This window comes from Prionailurus bengalensis, chromosome C2 (genome assembly GCF_016509475.1).
Source record: "Prionailurus bengalensis isolate Pbe53 chromosome C2, Fcat_Pben_1.1_paternal_pri, whole genome shotgun sequence".
Lineage (NCBI taxonomy): Eukaryota > Metazoa > Chordata > Mammalia > Carnivora > Felidae > Prionailurus > Prionailurus bengalensis.
Genome location: NC_057350.1, coordinates 145,551,620 through 145,567,535, shown reverse-complemented (window position 1 = coordinate 145,567,535; position 15,916 = coordinate 145,551,620). Strand labels below are relative to the sequence as shown.

Here is a 15,916-nt window from a genome sequence, read left to right as displayed (position 1 = left end):
GTATAAATCAAGAGAGTGATCATTAATTTTGTCTTTCAAAGTGTTACAAGTTAAAGTCTTGGCATTAATAAAAGCAAAGTGTTAGGAAAAAAAGATACCCATACATGCACATTATAATCTCTGTATATAAGCCAAATTAGAAAGCCAAATGACAAAGAGATCCTTTTCCAATTAGTAACAGAATCTGAGATAGCCTTAATTAGAAATATATAAAATTTTACACTAAAAAAAACTAAAGAGAAATGAATAGACAGTTATGTTTCTGCATGCGTTTATTTAGAATTATAAACATGTACTTTTTCCCTAAATTAATACAGAGATTTTCTACAATGCCAATCATCATCTCAACAGAATTCTTCTTGGGACTTCACTAAATAACTCTAAAGTTCATTTGTGTGTAGTTGAAGCTATTTAAATTGTGCCTTTATTGGGGCACCTGGGTGGCTCAGTCGGTTAAGTGGCCGACTTCGGCCCAGGTCACGATCTCGCGGTCCATGAGTTTGAGCCCCGCGTCGGGCTCTGTGCTGACAGCTCAGAGCCTGGAGCCTGTTTCAGATTCTGTGTCTCCCTCTCTCTGGCCCTCCCCTGTTCATGCCTTGTCTCTCTCTGTCTCAAAAATAAACAAACGCTAAAAAAAAAAATTTTAAATTGTGCCTTTACTGGGGCTGCTAAAGGAAAGGCAAGATAGGGTAGGGTGAACTGTTCAGGATTGGCTAGTATGAATAATTCTGGAGGGATCTGGCCTATGGGAATGGTCTCCAGTTGCCTGGTACTTGATTCTGGGATGATTTAGGGCAATGGAAATAATGGCTTCATGTTTCAGAGTTTGGTAAGAAGGTGGTTGAGGGATATGGGTTTGGGACTGGTTGGTTTGCCTATGAAAGATGTACCCTTTGCTACCTAAAAGAGGCAGTCCTTCGCCCACTAGAAAGGTTTTTTTAAATGGCAAAACATCATAATATACAGAAAACAGAAATATACATACATACACACACGTATACACAGACACAATACAATCTGAATAGGTAAACAGACAAACACCAGGAAAACAATTTTTGAAAAATTACAGTCATGAAGGATCACGAATTCACACATTAAAGATAAACAATAATTAAAGCAATTTGAAATCTGTTTTAAGACCAGATAGATTGGGGCGCCTGGGTGGCTCAGTTGGTTGAGGATTTGACTCTTGATCATGGCTCAGGTCATGATCTCACGGCTGGTGATTTCAAACCCTGCCTTGGGCTCTGTGCTGACAATGCAAAGCCTGCTTGGGATGCTCTCTCTTCCTCTGTCTCTGCCCCTTCCCTGCCTGTGCTGGTGTGTGCATGTTCTCTCTCTCTCTCTCTCTCTCTCTCTCTCTCTCTCTCTCTCTCTCTCTCTCAAAACTAAATAAATAAACTTAAAATACAGAGACCAGATAGATGAATAGATATAGAAATAGGTATTTTGACATGTTAAATGTCATGTGTTACTTTATGAAGAAGATATATTATACATTATAAAGAAGATTCAAAACAGTAAAGAAGGGAAAGATTACTTGTTAGTCAATAAATGGTATTGGAGGGACACCTGGGTGGCTCAGGTTAAGCATCCGACTCCTGGTTTTGGCTCAGTACATGATCTCATGGTTTCGTGAGTTCAAGCCATGTGTCAGGCCCTGCGATGACATTATGGAGCCTTCTTGGGATTCTCTCTCTCCCTCTCTCTCTACCCCTTCCCTACTCATACTGTCTCTGACTCCATCAAAATAAATAAACTTAAAAAAAATTAAATGAATGGTACTGGAATAGCTAGCAGTATAGGGGAGGAAAAATGTCTTTTTCTTCTATCTTTCTAAGTTCTCAGTTGGGGCCCCTGTAACAAAAAAATAGATTAACAAGAGAAAAGCATACGGATTTATCTAATTTAAGTTTTATGTGACCTAGGAGCCTTCATTAAGAACATGAAGACCCAAAGAAGCAGTTAAACCTGAGAGTTTTTATGCTACGCTTGAAGAGTGGAAGGTCATGGGAATATGTGACAGGACAGGAAAGGGTAGGAGCTAACTGCAGTAAACTGTGGGAAGCAGTAAGGCTTATTCCCTCAGATTCCTCTTGGGCTCCCTTTGTCTTCAGAGGCAAGAATGCCCCTTTTCTTCCAGTCTAGGGATGACATCTCACACGAGGCTCTTATAACCTGCTCCAGGGAAAGTCAGAAAATCCTTCCCGCACCTGCCATTTCACAAATTCCTTCCACTTGAAATACTCAATATACCAAGATGCCATATTTGGGGGTAGCATGTCCCAAACCCCATCATTAGCAACTTGTGTAAAATTTTTACACCCTATTCTCACACCTCATATAAAAATAAATCCATATTCCCATAATAATAGGAAAATGCATAAAGCTATGAAATGCATAAAGGACATAGCACTGTGCTTTGCGCTTTACACAAATTGAGGGAGAGACTGCCAGGATACCTTGACAGTCTAGATGTCCTCTTCCGTACTCACTCTACTGCATTGGTATCTATGAAGTCTATGCTAAGTAATAAATAAAAAATCTCAGAAATGTAGATGTGAGCACACCACATACAAATACTTCTGTATTTCCAGGAAAAAAAATGACAGAAAAGCAAGCATATATTGAAACTATGACAAAAAAATTAATATTTTCATTACTAGTATATAAAATGTTCATCTAGGGGTGCCTGGGTGGCTCAGTCGGTTAAGTGTCTGACTTCAGCTCAGGTCATGATCTCACAGTCTGTGAGTTCGAGCCCCGCGTCAGGCTCTGGGCTGATGGCTCAGAGCCTGGAGCCTGTTTCCAATTCTGTGTCTCCCTCTCTCTCTTCCCCTTCCCTGCTCGTGCTCTGTCTCTCTCTGTCTCAAAAATTAAAAAAAACATTTCAAAAAATTAAAAAATAAAAAATAAATAAAATGTTCATATAAATTTGTAAGAAAATATTAAGAACTCAGGCACAATTTACCTCAAGTCAAAGAAATGCAAATTAAAAGAATAAAGTATGATGTACCCTGGCAACAAAATCTTTATGTAATAACACCTGTAGATGACTGTGGCGTTTGCATGCACTGCTGATGAGACTGAACAACCTGACATGTTCCTATTTATTGTCCTAGGGATCCTTCTACTGGGAATTATCAGAAGGAAACAAAACATGTGGTGGGAAAGGAAGCAATATTCACAGAGATTTGCATCAAAGTGTGACCAACTGCAACAGGAGAAAGATGAAATGAATCATAACATATTTTAATAAAGGGCAGTCTTTTAAATCATGTCACAAAAGCTCTAAAGTCTTAAAAGAAAAAGTTTTACTATATATAAGCACAGCAAGAGAACTAGAGAAAAACTTAAAAGGCAAACCGAAAAAATGTTTGCAGCATATTAACAAAGTATTAAGGATCAATAACTAAAGAGAGCACCTACAAATCGAGAGAGAGAGAGAGAGAGAGAGAGAGAGAGAGAGAGAGAGAGGCCAGCCTATGGAAGAAACAGGCAGGAGTATAAATAGGCAGTTTTCAGAAGAAATATAATGTCCAATAAGTACATTAAACAATGCTCAACTTCATTAAAATAAAAAAAATAAGTAACAGCAAATGAAAGTAACAATGACATGTTTTTCACCTTTTAAATATTGGCAAATATATAAAGATTGGTGATATCTAAAGCTGGCAAGAGAGTGAGAAAAGCATTGGTAAGAATATTCAGATATAGCTGTTTTGAAAAGAATTTGACAGTACTTTACTAGAATTTTTAACTTTTATTTGGAAGTAATTTTAGAATTGCAGAAAATTGCATATTAGCTCAAAAGAGTTCCCATATATCCTTCACCTTGCTTCCCCTAATATTGTTAACACTACACATATTATAGTACAATTATCAAAACAAAAAAATAACACTGCTATAAAATTCTTAACTAAATAAAGATCTAATTCAAATTTCATCAGTTTTTCCATTGATGTCCTTTTTTTTGTTTCAGGATCCAACTAGGATTACACATTACGTTTGGTTGTTATGGCCTTTTGTTTCCTTCAATATGTAACAATATTTCAATCTTTCCTTATATATAACCAGATTTTAAACACCCACATCATTTACCCAAGCAATTTCACTTATAGGAATTATTCTGTTGAAATTTGTGCACAAATGTGCAAAAATGGACAAGGATGCTTATTTCCAGATTTTGAAATCCTGAAATGTTAGAGGTGAAGTAACAAGCGGGAAGAAAATGACTTATCCTTTCCACTTTAAACACTTTTGTATTCCTTGGCATTTTTTCCCTAGTATGTATTACATAAGTTTATAATAAAAATACAATAAAACAAATTATAAAGAAAAAAGACTGTTAATGGCTAGAGTTGGCATGTTAAAGCAGTCTCGATATTCTCTTACACTAATAACAGGACAGTAATTGGTAAAATAACGTTGGGGAATATTTTGGATGGGAGATGTTTAACAATTTGGCAAAATTTAAAATGTGCCTACTCTTTGAAACAGCAAGCCCTCTTCTAGAAATTTTTAGTGTAGAAATATTTACAGAAACATTTAAAGAGGTTTGTATATACTGATGTTGCTGCATTTTTATTTATAATTTTACTAATTCAGAATCAACCTAAATGTCCAAGAGAGTGTTCTACATGAAGACATTTCCATAAAATTATGTGCTATGCTACTGGGTAAGACCTGGTAAATCTCTGACTTGAAAAGATGTCCAAAATATATTATTATTATTATTTTTTTTAATATTTATTTATTTTTGAGACAGGGAGACAGAGTGTGAGCAGGGGAGGGGCAGAGAGAGAGGGAGACACACAATCCAAAGCAGGCTCCAGGCTCTGAGATGTCAGCACAGAGCCTAACCCATGAACTGTGAGATCCTGACCTGAGCCAAAGTTGGACACTTAACCGACGGAGCCCCCCAGGCGCCCCCACAATATATTATTGAATGAAAAAAGTTTAATTCATTTATGTTAATAAAGTACATATATGTATACATATACATATTTTATTTATTCATAAGCATTTATTTGTGCACATGATACCTATATCTATACATGCATAAAGTATATAAAACTATTAACAGTTGCTTTTCTTTTAAAATTGAAATTATAGCTGGGAAAGGGTTTATACCTATTTTTTGTGTTTAAAAAATTTTTTTAAATACTTATTTATTTTTGAGGGAGAGACAGCGCTTGAGTGGGGGAGCGAGCGACATAAAGAAAGGGAGACACAGAATCTGAAGCAGGCTCCAGGCTCTGAGCTGTCAGTACAGAGCCCAAAGCAGGGCTTGAAAGCATGAAACATAAGATCATGACCTGAGCTGAAGTCGGACGCTTAAGTGACTAAGCCACCCAGGTGCCCCTATTTTTTGTTTTTTTCACAATGCTACTTCTTTAATTAAAAACAAAACAAAACAAAACAAAAAAACTCTTAAAAGTAATAAGAATGGTAAAACAACATGAAAAAGATTTGTGATATAATGCATATATGAAAACAATAATGGTACATTACTCAATGATTAAAGCCATGCAAATAAACATATGCATATAGAAATAACTGTAAACAAATGCATAAAATTAATTAAAAATTATAATTGAGGGGATGGATTTTGGATGATTTAAAAATTCTGTTCTCCAAATACAATGTTATTATATTACTTCGAAAAAAATTATATTATGATTAAAATGTTGGACTTCCTTGAAAAAAAGACTTTTACATAATCTTAACTATCTAATAGACTATGATGCTATTATAAGTCTGAAAATTTTAAATATTCTTAAATCCTTCCTATTTCTAAGAAGAAATTAGAGAAGTACTAGGCATTTATTAAACAAGTACCTACAAAATGTAGCAAACTCTATGCTGTTCTAATTGCTTTTCATGTTAACCTTTATAACAACCATACAAGGTAATTCTTATTGTTCCCAAATCAGAGATTAATCCAATGAGGCACAAAGATGTTAACTTGCCTAAGGTCACACAACTAAGTAGCAGAACTAGCCCTTGAAAGCAGATCTGGTTCATTCATAAGTTCCTACTCCTTCTCCCACACTATAGTGTTTCCTGAATCTTTGTTTTTTATATTCAAACATCTCGCAGAACTGTAACAGGCAACACCATCAGCTACTCCACCTATCTTCCCCATACACTACTATTTTTATTCTTTTATTTATTTCTTGGGCCAAGTGACCCAGATATTTACTCTGGTCTGCACAAGTCCTTTGACATTCTGAAAGTATTTACTGAGCTGTTATAAATATTTCATGGAATATTAGAGCAGGAAGGGACTTAGGAGACAATCCAGATCTTCCCCTTCTTTTTTTTTTTTTTTTTTTTTTTTTTTTTGCAAGCGGAACTCGGAGGTAGGTGAGACTTACTCTAATTCTTTTTCATTCAGACTGCTGCCATTGGGCAGAGCAGTGGTCAGGTGAAAAGGTGTGGGCACCTTTACTACTCACCTCTATCTTAACATATGGCTGAAGAGCTAAAAGAAGGGGCCTATGGGAATGGCAGAGGCTTACAGATAGAGCTCTCATACTTGACCCAAGAAGCACTTTCCTAATAGGCACTTAGGAACAGTATTCAAGGTGGGAACATTCTTATACCTTGGTTCAAACAGGTTGTAGAGACTGCCACTACAACTCAGCACAGGCCAACACCTAACTTTGACAACTTATTCCTCAAGGTCATTTCATGATTCAAGGGAGGCAAGTGACACTGTGGTTAGCTTTAATCGATCAAACTCATTTGGGGAATTTATCCTTTAAAAATAATGGCATCAGTATTTTAAAATATATGCATAAAGATGTTTAGTAAAGCATTGCATGTAGCAGTATCAAACCACAACAGCAACTTGAAAAACTCCCAAACATTCATCAATATAGAGCTCACTGATTAAAACTGATATATCTGTTATGGCATGCTATGTAGAAGGCTAAAAACAGATCTGTATCTGTTAAGTAGTTAAATCTGTAGAATAATATATATAATAAGATCTCATTGTTGTAAAAACAAGACAATCACAAAGCATTTATACATGTACATATATACCTCTGTTTATATAAATAAAGAAAATAGACTATTAAGACTTGCAACCCAGGGTAAGGGGCTGTATAGAAAACTACCTTACTTGTTTTTATCATTCATCTTTGTAATGTAATTTTTGCAGTGGTGAACATCCCTATGCCTATTTTCTTTATTCATTAACCATAGACAAAAATGATTACCTCACATAATTGTTGTTGAATCAAATGAAGTAATGTATGTGTATCCCTGGCCTTTGTAGGCACTTAATACATCATACTGTTATTTTTTAAAATTTTTATTTATTTAATTTTGAGAGAAAGACAGAGCACGAGCAGGGGAGGGGCAGAGAGAGAAGGAGATACAGAATCTGAAGCAGGCTCCAGGCCCTGAGCTGTCAGCACAGAGCCCCACCCGGGGCTCAAATGCATGAACGCGAGATCAGGACCTGAGCTGAACGCTTAACTGACTGAGCCACCCAGGTGCCCCACATATCATCATCATCATCATCATCATCATCTTTTGCTTTCACACCAGCAACTTTCTTTTGTCCACCTATAGTGTTTTATATAAAACAGTTCTATCTTAAAAATTTTTTTTAACCTTTATTTATTTTTGAGAGAAAGAGAGAGAGAACAAGCAGGGGAGGAACAGAGGGAGACACAGAATCTGAAGCAGGCTCCAGGCTCTGAGCTATCAGCACAGAGCCTGACGCAGGGCTCCAACCCAAGAATTGCGAGATCATGACCTGAGCCGAAGTCAGTTGCTTAACTGACTGAGCCACCCGGGCGCCCCAAAACAGTTCTATCTTTAAAAAAAATACTGTCTTCGATATCCATAGATCCATATGTATAAAAAAATAAAAGCTACCATATTAGTTGAAATTAACACTCAAACTCTAATAGGACTAGCTTGCTAAACTTTAATAAGAACTAAGAAAAACTAAGATAAAGTAAAATTATCTAAGGAGCACTGTGGGAGTATGGCAAATTCCTTAACTTCTCTAACTATAAATGATCTCCTTTGTAAGATGATGATGATAATGTCTGCTATGCCTTCTTCCCAAATAATCTCAATATGTAAATATTTAAACATAGATTTCTTATCACTATTGTAAAGTGTTTACAAATGGAAAGGGTAGCAATACTATGAAATATTTCTAAATGTTTATTTTTTTGAAATACAAAGAGATCAATACATTTCATGTATCTGTGTTTAGTAATGTTTGATTTTAAGACTGTTAAAAGTCATCTCAAATTCCTATTACAGATTTATAAATGTTTTCCATGATTTCTCAGTAACTGCACTTCTATTCTTACAGCTAAATATATACTTAGATACATTACAATATGTTGAATAGAAAATAAGTAAATTATTCAATAATTTCAAGAACAATGTGTTTATTCCACTCCATAAAAAGCCTGCACTTGCATGCAGTTTCTTAACAATACAGTATTGTAAATGTAGATTCTCTTCCTTATGATTTTAACATTTTGTTTTCTCTAGCTTAATGTATTGCCAAGAATATAGTATATATTACATATAACATACAGAAATCTGTATTAATCGATTATTTACGTTTTTAGTAAGGCCTTCAGTTGGCAATAGGCTATTAGTAGTTAAGTTTTGGGGGAGTCAGAAGTTATACATGGGTTTCTGACTATAGTGGTCAGTGCCCCAAACCTCTGTTGTTCAAGGGTCAATTGTATCTCTGTAGTTTGCTGAGTCTAGCAGCACATTCAAAAATCATGCCAAATGCTAGACAGTTTTTGTGAAATAGTTCTGTTCCATGCATTGCAAGATATCTAGTTTCCTTAACCTTTGCCCAACAAAATGCCCTGTATTCCCCAAATTACTATAACCCAAGACACTTCTACAAATTCCTAACATATCTCATAGGGAGATGTCTCTCAAATTATCTGTGTTAAAGGACGTTTTGTCCCTAATTTGCCTAAGATCTATACTTCTATACAAAATTAAAAACAGAAACAAGTTACTAGGAAAAAAGTGAAATAGAAAACAAATATAAAATATAAGTTCTATTTTATCATTACATTCAACAGAAAAAATGACCCTGTGGAATGAATTACTATACAAGTTTCTAAATGGTTCCTCTCATTTTTGGCTTTTATCTCATTGCAGACCAATAATAAATAGTTTGCAGACCAGCTCTGGTCCATGGACCACACTTTAAATAGCACTGTCTTAAAGACAGTAGTATAGCTTTCACTGAGAATCACTGGTAAAAATAAAACAGTATATAAAAATGTTAGTTATTATCCTTATCATTTTTTATTCTAAATATCCTTTAGCTGAGACTAAAATAAACAATTCTACCCACATTAACAATCCTATCTCAAAAATTCCTGTCTAAATCTTCAGACATACACACAAGTCCTATTTCCTCTTGTTTGTTTTTAAACGCTTATGTATTTATTTTGAGAGAGAGAGAGAGAGAGCGCGCACTCCCGTGCAGGCAGGGGAGGGGCGGAGAGAAAGGGAGAGAGAGAATCCCAAGTAGACTCTGTGTTGTCAGCACAGAGCTCGACGTAGGGCTCAATTCCACAAACTGAGATCGTCCTGCGTCAAAATCAAGAGTTGGACGCTCAACCGACTGAGCCACCCAGGCACCCCTTCTTTCTTTTTAAAAAGGCAACCTTGTCTTCTATGATATTGACTTCCTCTCTGCAAAGGTGCAGCAACATTATTTAGCCAGTGAAAAGTACAGACTACTTTTACAAGTCAAAAAGCAAAAGAGTTGATTTTAAAAAGGCCCATGAGCTATATACATACTCAGAATATAAAAACAACACTTACTTCCTTGCCTGTTCATCTATAGGTTTGTGTCCAACATCTTTTCTGTTCTTCCAGGTTACACTCAACCTTTCCTGGGTCCACCCTGCACCAACACCACCATTCAACCCAGGAAATACTACAGGGATAGGCTTTCCTTTCAATCACAGTTCTTTTTATGACACCAATATATTATTTGTCTAAAAGAATTTGTTTTAAGAATTGGCTCTTTCTCTTTTTTCAGTAGTGTCCTGTTAAGAATACTGTCACTTGAGGAGAATGTCAAAGGTTCATCCTATCCCAATCAAGTTTTGACAATAGGTAGAGTTAAATATCTCCCTGCATATACAAATTGATGTGTTAGAATTCTTTTAAAATGCTCTTGACTTCACAAACTTTAGGGGTGCCAGGGTGGTTCAGTTGGTTAAGCGTCCAACTTCGGTTCAGGTCATGATCTCACAGTTCGTGAGTTCCAGCCCTGCCTTGGGCTCTGTGCAGACAACTCAGAGCCTAGAGCCTGCTTCAGATTCTGTGTCTCCGTCTCTCTCTCTGCCCCTCCTCTGCTTGTACTCCATCTCTCTCTCTCTCTCTCAAAAGTAAACATTAAAAAATAAAAAAAAAAACCAAATTTTATTCAAAGATTCTATGTTTAGATTTATACAAATGGCTGATACTGTTCTCAAATTCAAGGTAAAGTCCATATTAAGCTGTGAATTTTAATTATTTAAATCTTCATGAGATTGCACACATTCCAATAACATGGTATACAAAAAATATTTTAGTATAGGAGAGTATGTTTGTGAAATACAACTTTTAAGAACATTTTTTTTAATGTTTATTTATTTTTGAAAGACAGAGAGAGACAGAGCATGAGTGGGGGAGAAGCAGAAAGAAAGGGAGACACAGAACCCAAAGCAGGCTCCAGGCTGTGAGCTGTCAGCACAGAGCCTGACGTGGGGCGCAAACCCACAAACTGTGATCATGACCTGAGCTGAAGTCAGACACTTAACTGACTGAGCCACCCAGGCACCCCTGTATGTGAAATATAAATAACAGCAATTACTTACTTGTTAACTTTAAATATTGCTATCATTCTAATTGCTCATAAGTCTGTAACACTGATACAAGTAATCATAAAAATTAAATTTCTAGTGTTAACCTAAAAAAGGAAAAATGCACTCAACTAACATTTAGAAGAAAATACTGATTATATGTCATTTTGCTTTTAAATATTAATTCAATTTTCTTTTAAAAATAGCTTTAATCAAATGGAATTTGAAGTCTGCATATTTTATATAATGAAACATGATCTTACCCTTTTCTTGGCTACCACAGCAACTTTGCCATCTGCTTTGGATTTATCTGTAAGATAATAAAGTAGGGCTGTTTCAAAAAAGTGCCTACACTCCTGTTCAAATAAATGCAACATTATACAGTTAGAATTTTCTACTTTCTCATGCTGTGATATGTGTTTTCAATGATTTTTTAATCATAATGCTATTAAACTCAACTTCTCCAAGTTGAGTATAACAAAATAATCCAAAGGTAATAATATCAGGGATCTGCATAGTTATTTGACAAGCCTCCTCCCTTAAATCTAACTGGTTGGCTGGATGTTTCCAAGTTAGCAACTAGTGTATCTTATTCCAGGTTCTGGTCAGCTAATGTGCTCTGGAGTATACAGGACCTGGAATGAAATCCCAGCTATCTCCACTTGCACATCTACTCTATGCCAGACATGGATAAAGACCTTACATAGACAATCTCTTATTTATTTATTTATTTATTTTTGAAAAATTTTTTTTTCAACGTTTATTTAATTTTGGGACAGAGAGAGACAGAGCATGAACGGGGGAGGGGCAGAGAGAGAGAGAGACACAGAATCGGAAACAGGCTCCAGGCTCTGAGCCATCAGCCCAGAGCCCGACGCGGGGCTCGAACTCACGGACCGCAAGATCGTGACCTGGCTGAAGTCGGACGCTTAACCGACTGCGCCACCCAGGCGCCCCGACAATCTCTTATTTAAACCTCATGATAAACTTGCAAAAAAGTATGTAGTCCATTTCCCAGCTAAGAAAGTTAAGGCTAAGTACCCTGCCTGAGGCCATGCAGTGGGGCCAGACCCATCTGACTGCAAGTGTTTAATCTTTATGTCTGCAGCTTCCATGCAGGACCCTTAAGCAACACTCAGCAAGGAGGATGATAAACAAATAGCACGTAGAAAACTATGTTAAGATATAATTTTGATATATGTAAAACTGTGCGTGTGAATTAGTAAAACTTATTGGCAATAATAATTAAGAAATTGTATTTTTTATGGGTTCAATGTAGAATTCCAACGAAATGAGTTGTACATAAATTTTTATTCACACATATGTTTTATTAACCTTAATATTGTGGTAATGAAAAATGAAGAGAATTATGGACATTAATAATAAGGTTTTAGGGTTACATTTAACATTAAAAAATACCCAAAAATTTAATTTATCAATGTAGGACTATAATTCACAATGAAAACTTAAAACAAACAAAGAGAATAAATATCCATGGATATGAGAGTAAATAAATGCTGCCTATCTAAAAGCAAATTTTGCAGTGAAAAATTATTGGCATAAAGCATACAAATCCAGAGAAGCAGGTTATTATATTTATGCCTATAATTAGTTGGCCACATGTAAACTGTCCTCTTTCCTATGTTCAGCTGTGTGCTTGAAATAATCCCTTCTTCTGGAATACCCTTTTTCTCCCCACTGATGAATGTATAAGACCATCCACTGTCACAGAAAATTCTTCCAACTAGGAGAAATAACCACCTTTGTTGCAAAACCACAGTCATGACAGGACACAGAACTTTCTTCCTTGTCTTATGGTTACTTCTATATACGTCAAAGCACCCTACAAGACTAGAATGTGCCTTAAAGTCAGGGGCCAAGTTTTATATGCAGTAGGTGCTCAGTTTTTTTTTATAATTAATAAATGTACATGTATCTTATTCAAAATCTCACATGGATCTGAAATACACATTTTACCTGAACAAATTAATATAACTTACGAGTTAAAATACATACAACAGGGGAGCCTGGGTGGCTCAGTCGGTTAAGCATCCGACTTCAGCTCAGGTCACGATCTCACAGTCCGTGAGTTCGAGCCCCGCATCGGGCTCTGGGCTGATGATGGCCCAGAGCCTGGAGCCTGCTTCCGATTCTGTGTCTCCCTCTCTCTCTGACCCTCCCCCGTTCATGCTCTGCCTCTCTCTGTCTCAAAAATAAATAAACGTTAAAAAAAAATTAAAAAAAAATACATACAACATTTACATGGTGTAAGTTACTATACTAGACAATGTAAGATATAAAACACCATATATGTTCTCAGACCCTTAGTTTCTTTATTGATAAACCAGGAGTAATAATTATTACCTTATTGGTATATTGTGAGATTCAAGTAACAGAATTTATGTAAATAAAACTCCTAAAACAATGTGTGGTAGATAATAGATTATTAACAGTGTTCTTTTACATTTAGCTAATAAAGACATTCTGGGGTATGGGTGCATGTGTGTGAGAGAGAGAGAGAGACAGAGACACATACAGAGAGATCTTAACCCTTGCAATACTAGGAAAAATAGGTTAGTGATTATACATGTTACTGTTGTATCATCTTGTTAAGTGATTCCATCATTCTACCATTTAAATAATTGTTTTAGTCTTTTTAACATAGTTGGGAATAAACTGATGAGTAATGATAAAATAGCAAAGATTAGTAAAATTCCATAATGCATTTCAGATTTACAAAAGAGCCCTGATGATAATTACAAGATAGAATAAATTTTGTTGTATCTAAAATTTTTTTTCATTTTCTTCTTTTGAAGACCTCTAATAACAATGAAAGTCATGATGAAATATCAATCTGTACACGCAGTTGAAAATGCACATAAAAGAAACTCAAAACTAAAATTGGATCCAATGGACCCTGGTCATATACTGGTCTTTTTTCCAGTTAGTGAAAAAAGAATACAATTTTGTTATTTTTCTCTTCAAAATATACATCATTCTTATGTAAAATTTCCAGTAGGGAGACACATTTGGAACAGAAATATCCAAACTGTTGTTCAAGGAACTTTTTATGTTGAAACGCTGCACAACCATCTCCCAGTGCAATATAGAAGTGTTTCAGGGGGTAACAACAGCCACTCTGATTTTCAAAGGGATTTGCCAAAGGGAAAGTCTGATGTAATGCTGAAAAACATTACAATCATTAGCAATTTTCCTATTAATAACAGTAGGTCCGTGTTCAACTTCAGCAACATTAAACACTTTCTAAGAGCTGAATTTTCCCTAGTGAGAAAGGTTTAATTTCCTCCCTTCAGAAATCTCTGCATGTAGGGACCCTCACACAGAGTGAAAAGCAGTTAACAGGAAATGTAGATTTGGATAATTAAAAGGGCCTTTACTCCTCTTCTGGGCTACATCCATATCATCGTTTTAAAGTGCAAAAGAGGAGCTGCAGGTAGAAAATGAAAATGTTCCGAATCAGTAGAGGTGGTTATGCCTCATGACTCATAACAGATGTTAAATTTTTTTTATTTACAACCGTATTAGAAAGGAGTACAAATATTAACATAAATCAGTGGCTTCTTTTTTAAAAAAAATATTTTTTAAAGCTTATCCATTGATGGCCTCAGAAAATCTGTTAGTATATGCTTCTTTAAAGGTGACAGCTGAAAGCATGTTCTTAAAAAGGTAGAGGATATTCCAGTTTCCGATCTGGCATGTAAAGAGCTTAGAAGTCACACTCCATCCTCACAACAGGTAAAAAGCTGAACAAATTGAAAATCAATAACTCTTCTTAGATCCCTTAGAGAAATGAGGTCACAGGGCAAACCGTGGCCCCCAAATTTGGAGAGACAGGTGAATACAAAGAATCACAACTTAATGGAGCAGAAACCTCCACAGGAACTAGTGCTGGGGTAGGAACACATGAACTGTAATTGATGAATTGCTGGAGCCTCAATGTGAACAAGCCTGAGAGAGAAAAATTCTTGGGGGACCCAGTCATGCAGGAGGGAGGCACACTTTTATGCATTTACCTCCAGGAGCTATATCGGGTTCTCATAATAAAGACTGGAGAAAAACACCTTTGCACTTCCTCAGTGGGAAGAAAAAAGTAACCATTTTGAAATATGCCAGAGCATTCAGTTCTTAGCCGTTTGCTTTGAAGAGAAACTATTTTACCAGAGCCTAACCTATTCTGGTTTTCTCAGAGCCTGACCAATTAGTGGGGGAGGGAAATACCCAAATCAAGCATTCTATGGTTTTCCACACAAGGGAAGGGACATACCAACTCGGGATCCCCTCTATCCATTATGTACCATGTAAGGGGGTGAAAAAAAATGGGAAGCACTTGTACAGTTCAAAGCCCAGGACTAAGACCTAATCATAGAACCATAGAATGCTTGGAGCATCTGGGTGACTCAGTTGGTTAGGATTCAACTCTTGATCTTGGCTCAGGTCATGGTCTAATGGTTCATGAGATTGAGCTCCATGTCAAGCTCTGTACTGACAGTGCAGGGCCTGCTTGGGATTCTCTCTCTCCTTCTCTCTCTCTCTCTCTGCCCCTCCCCCCTCACACTAGCACGTGCTCTCTCTCTCTCTCAAAACAAACAAACAAAGAAATATAGAATGCCTTCCCTAGTCCCACATGCCTTACCACTACACTGCTAAAGGTCTCCTTACCACAGTTTCCATTACCTGGTACATCATGTTTGTCTTTCCACAAAAAATACAAAGCATACAAAAAGCAAAAAACAGTCTGAAGTGACAGAGCAAGTATCAAAAGCAGACCCATGTATGTCAGAGATGCTGGAATGATCAGACTGTGAATTTAAAACAAGTACGCTTAATACAGTAAGGGCTTTAGCGTTAGAAGTAGGCAACATTCAAGAACAAGTGGTTATTGTAAGTAGAGACATGGAAATTCTAAGAAATAATAAAAACGAAGTGCTGGGGATTAAAAATGCTGTAACAGAAATGAAGAATACCTTTGACAGGTTTCATCACTAGATTGGACACAGTTGAGGAAAGAATCTGTGAGCTTGAGG

The 15,916-nt window shown here is 36.2% G+C and overlaps 1 protein-coding gene across 1 annotated transcript in view; it reads right to left on the bottom strand.

Annotated features, from left to right (window-relative positions):
- ZCWPW2 (zinc finger CW-type and PWWP domain containing 2) overlaps positions 1–15,916 on the bottom strand; it is an 84,915-nt gene that overhangs the window by 23,517 nt on the left and 45,482 nt on the right. Inside the window, 1 exon segment of the mRNA XM_043595581.1 lies at positions 11,135–11,181. Within this exon segment, the coding sequence (XP_043451516.1) occupies positions 11,135–11,181 (47 nt within the window).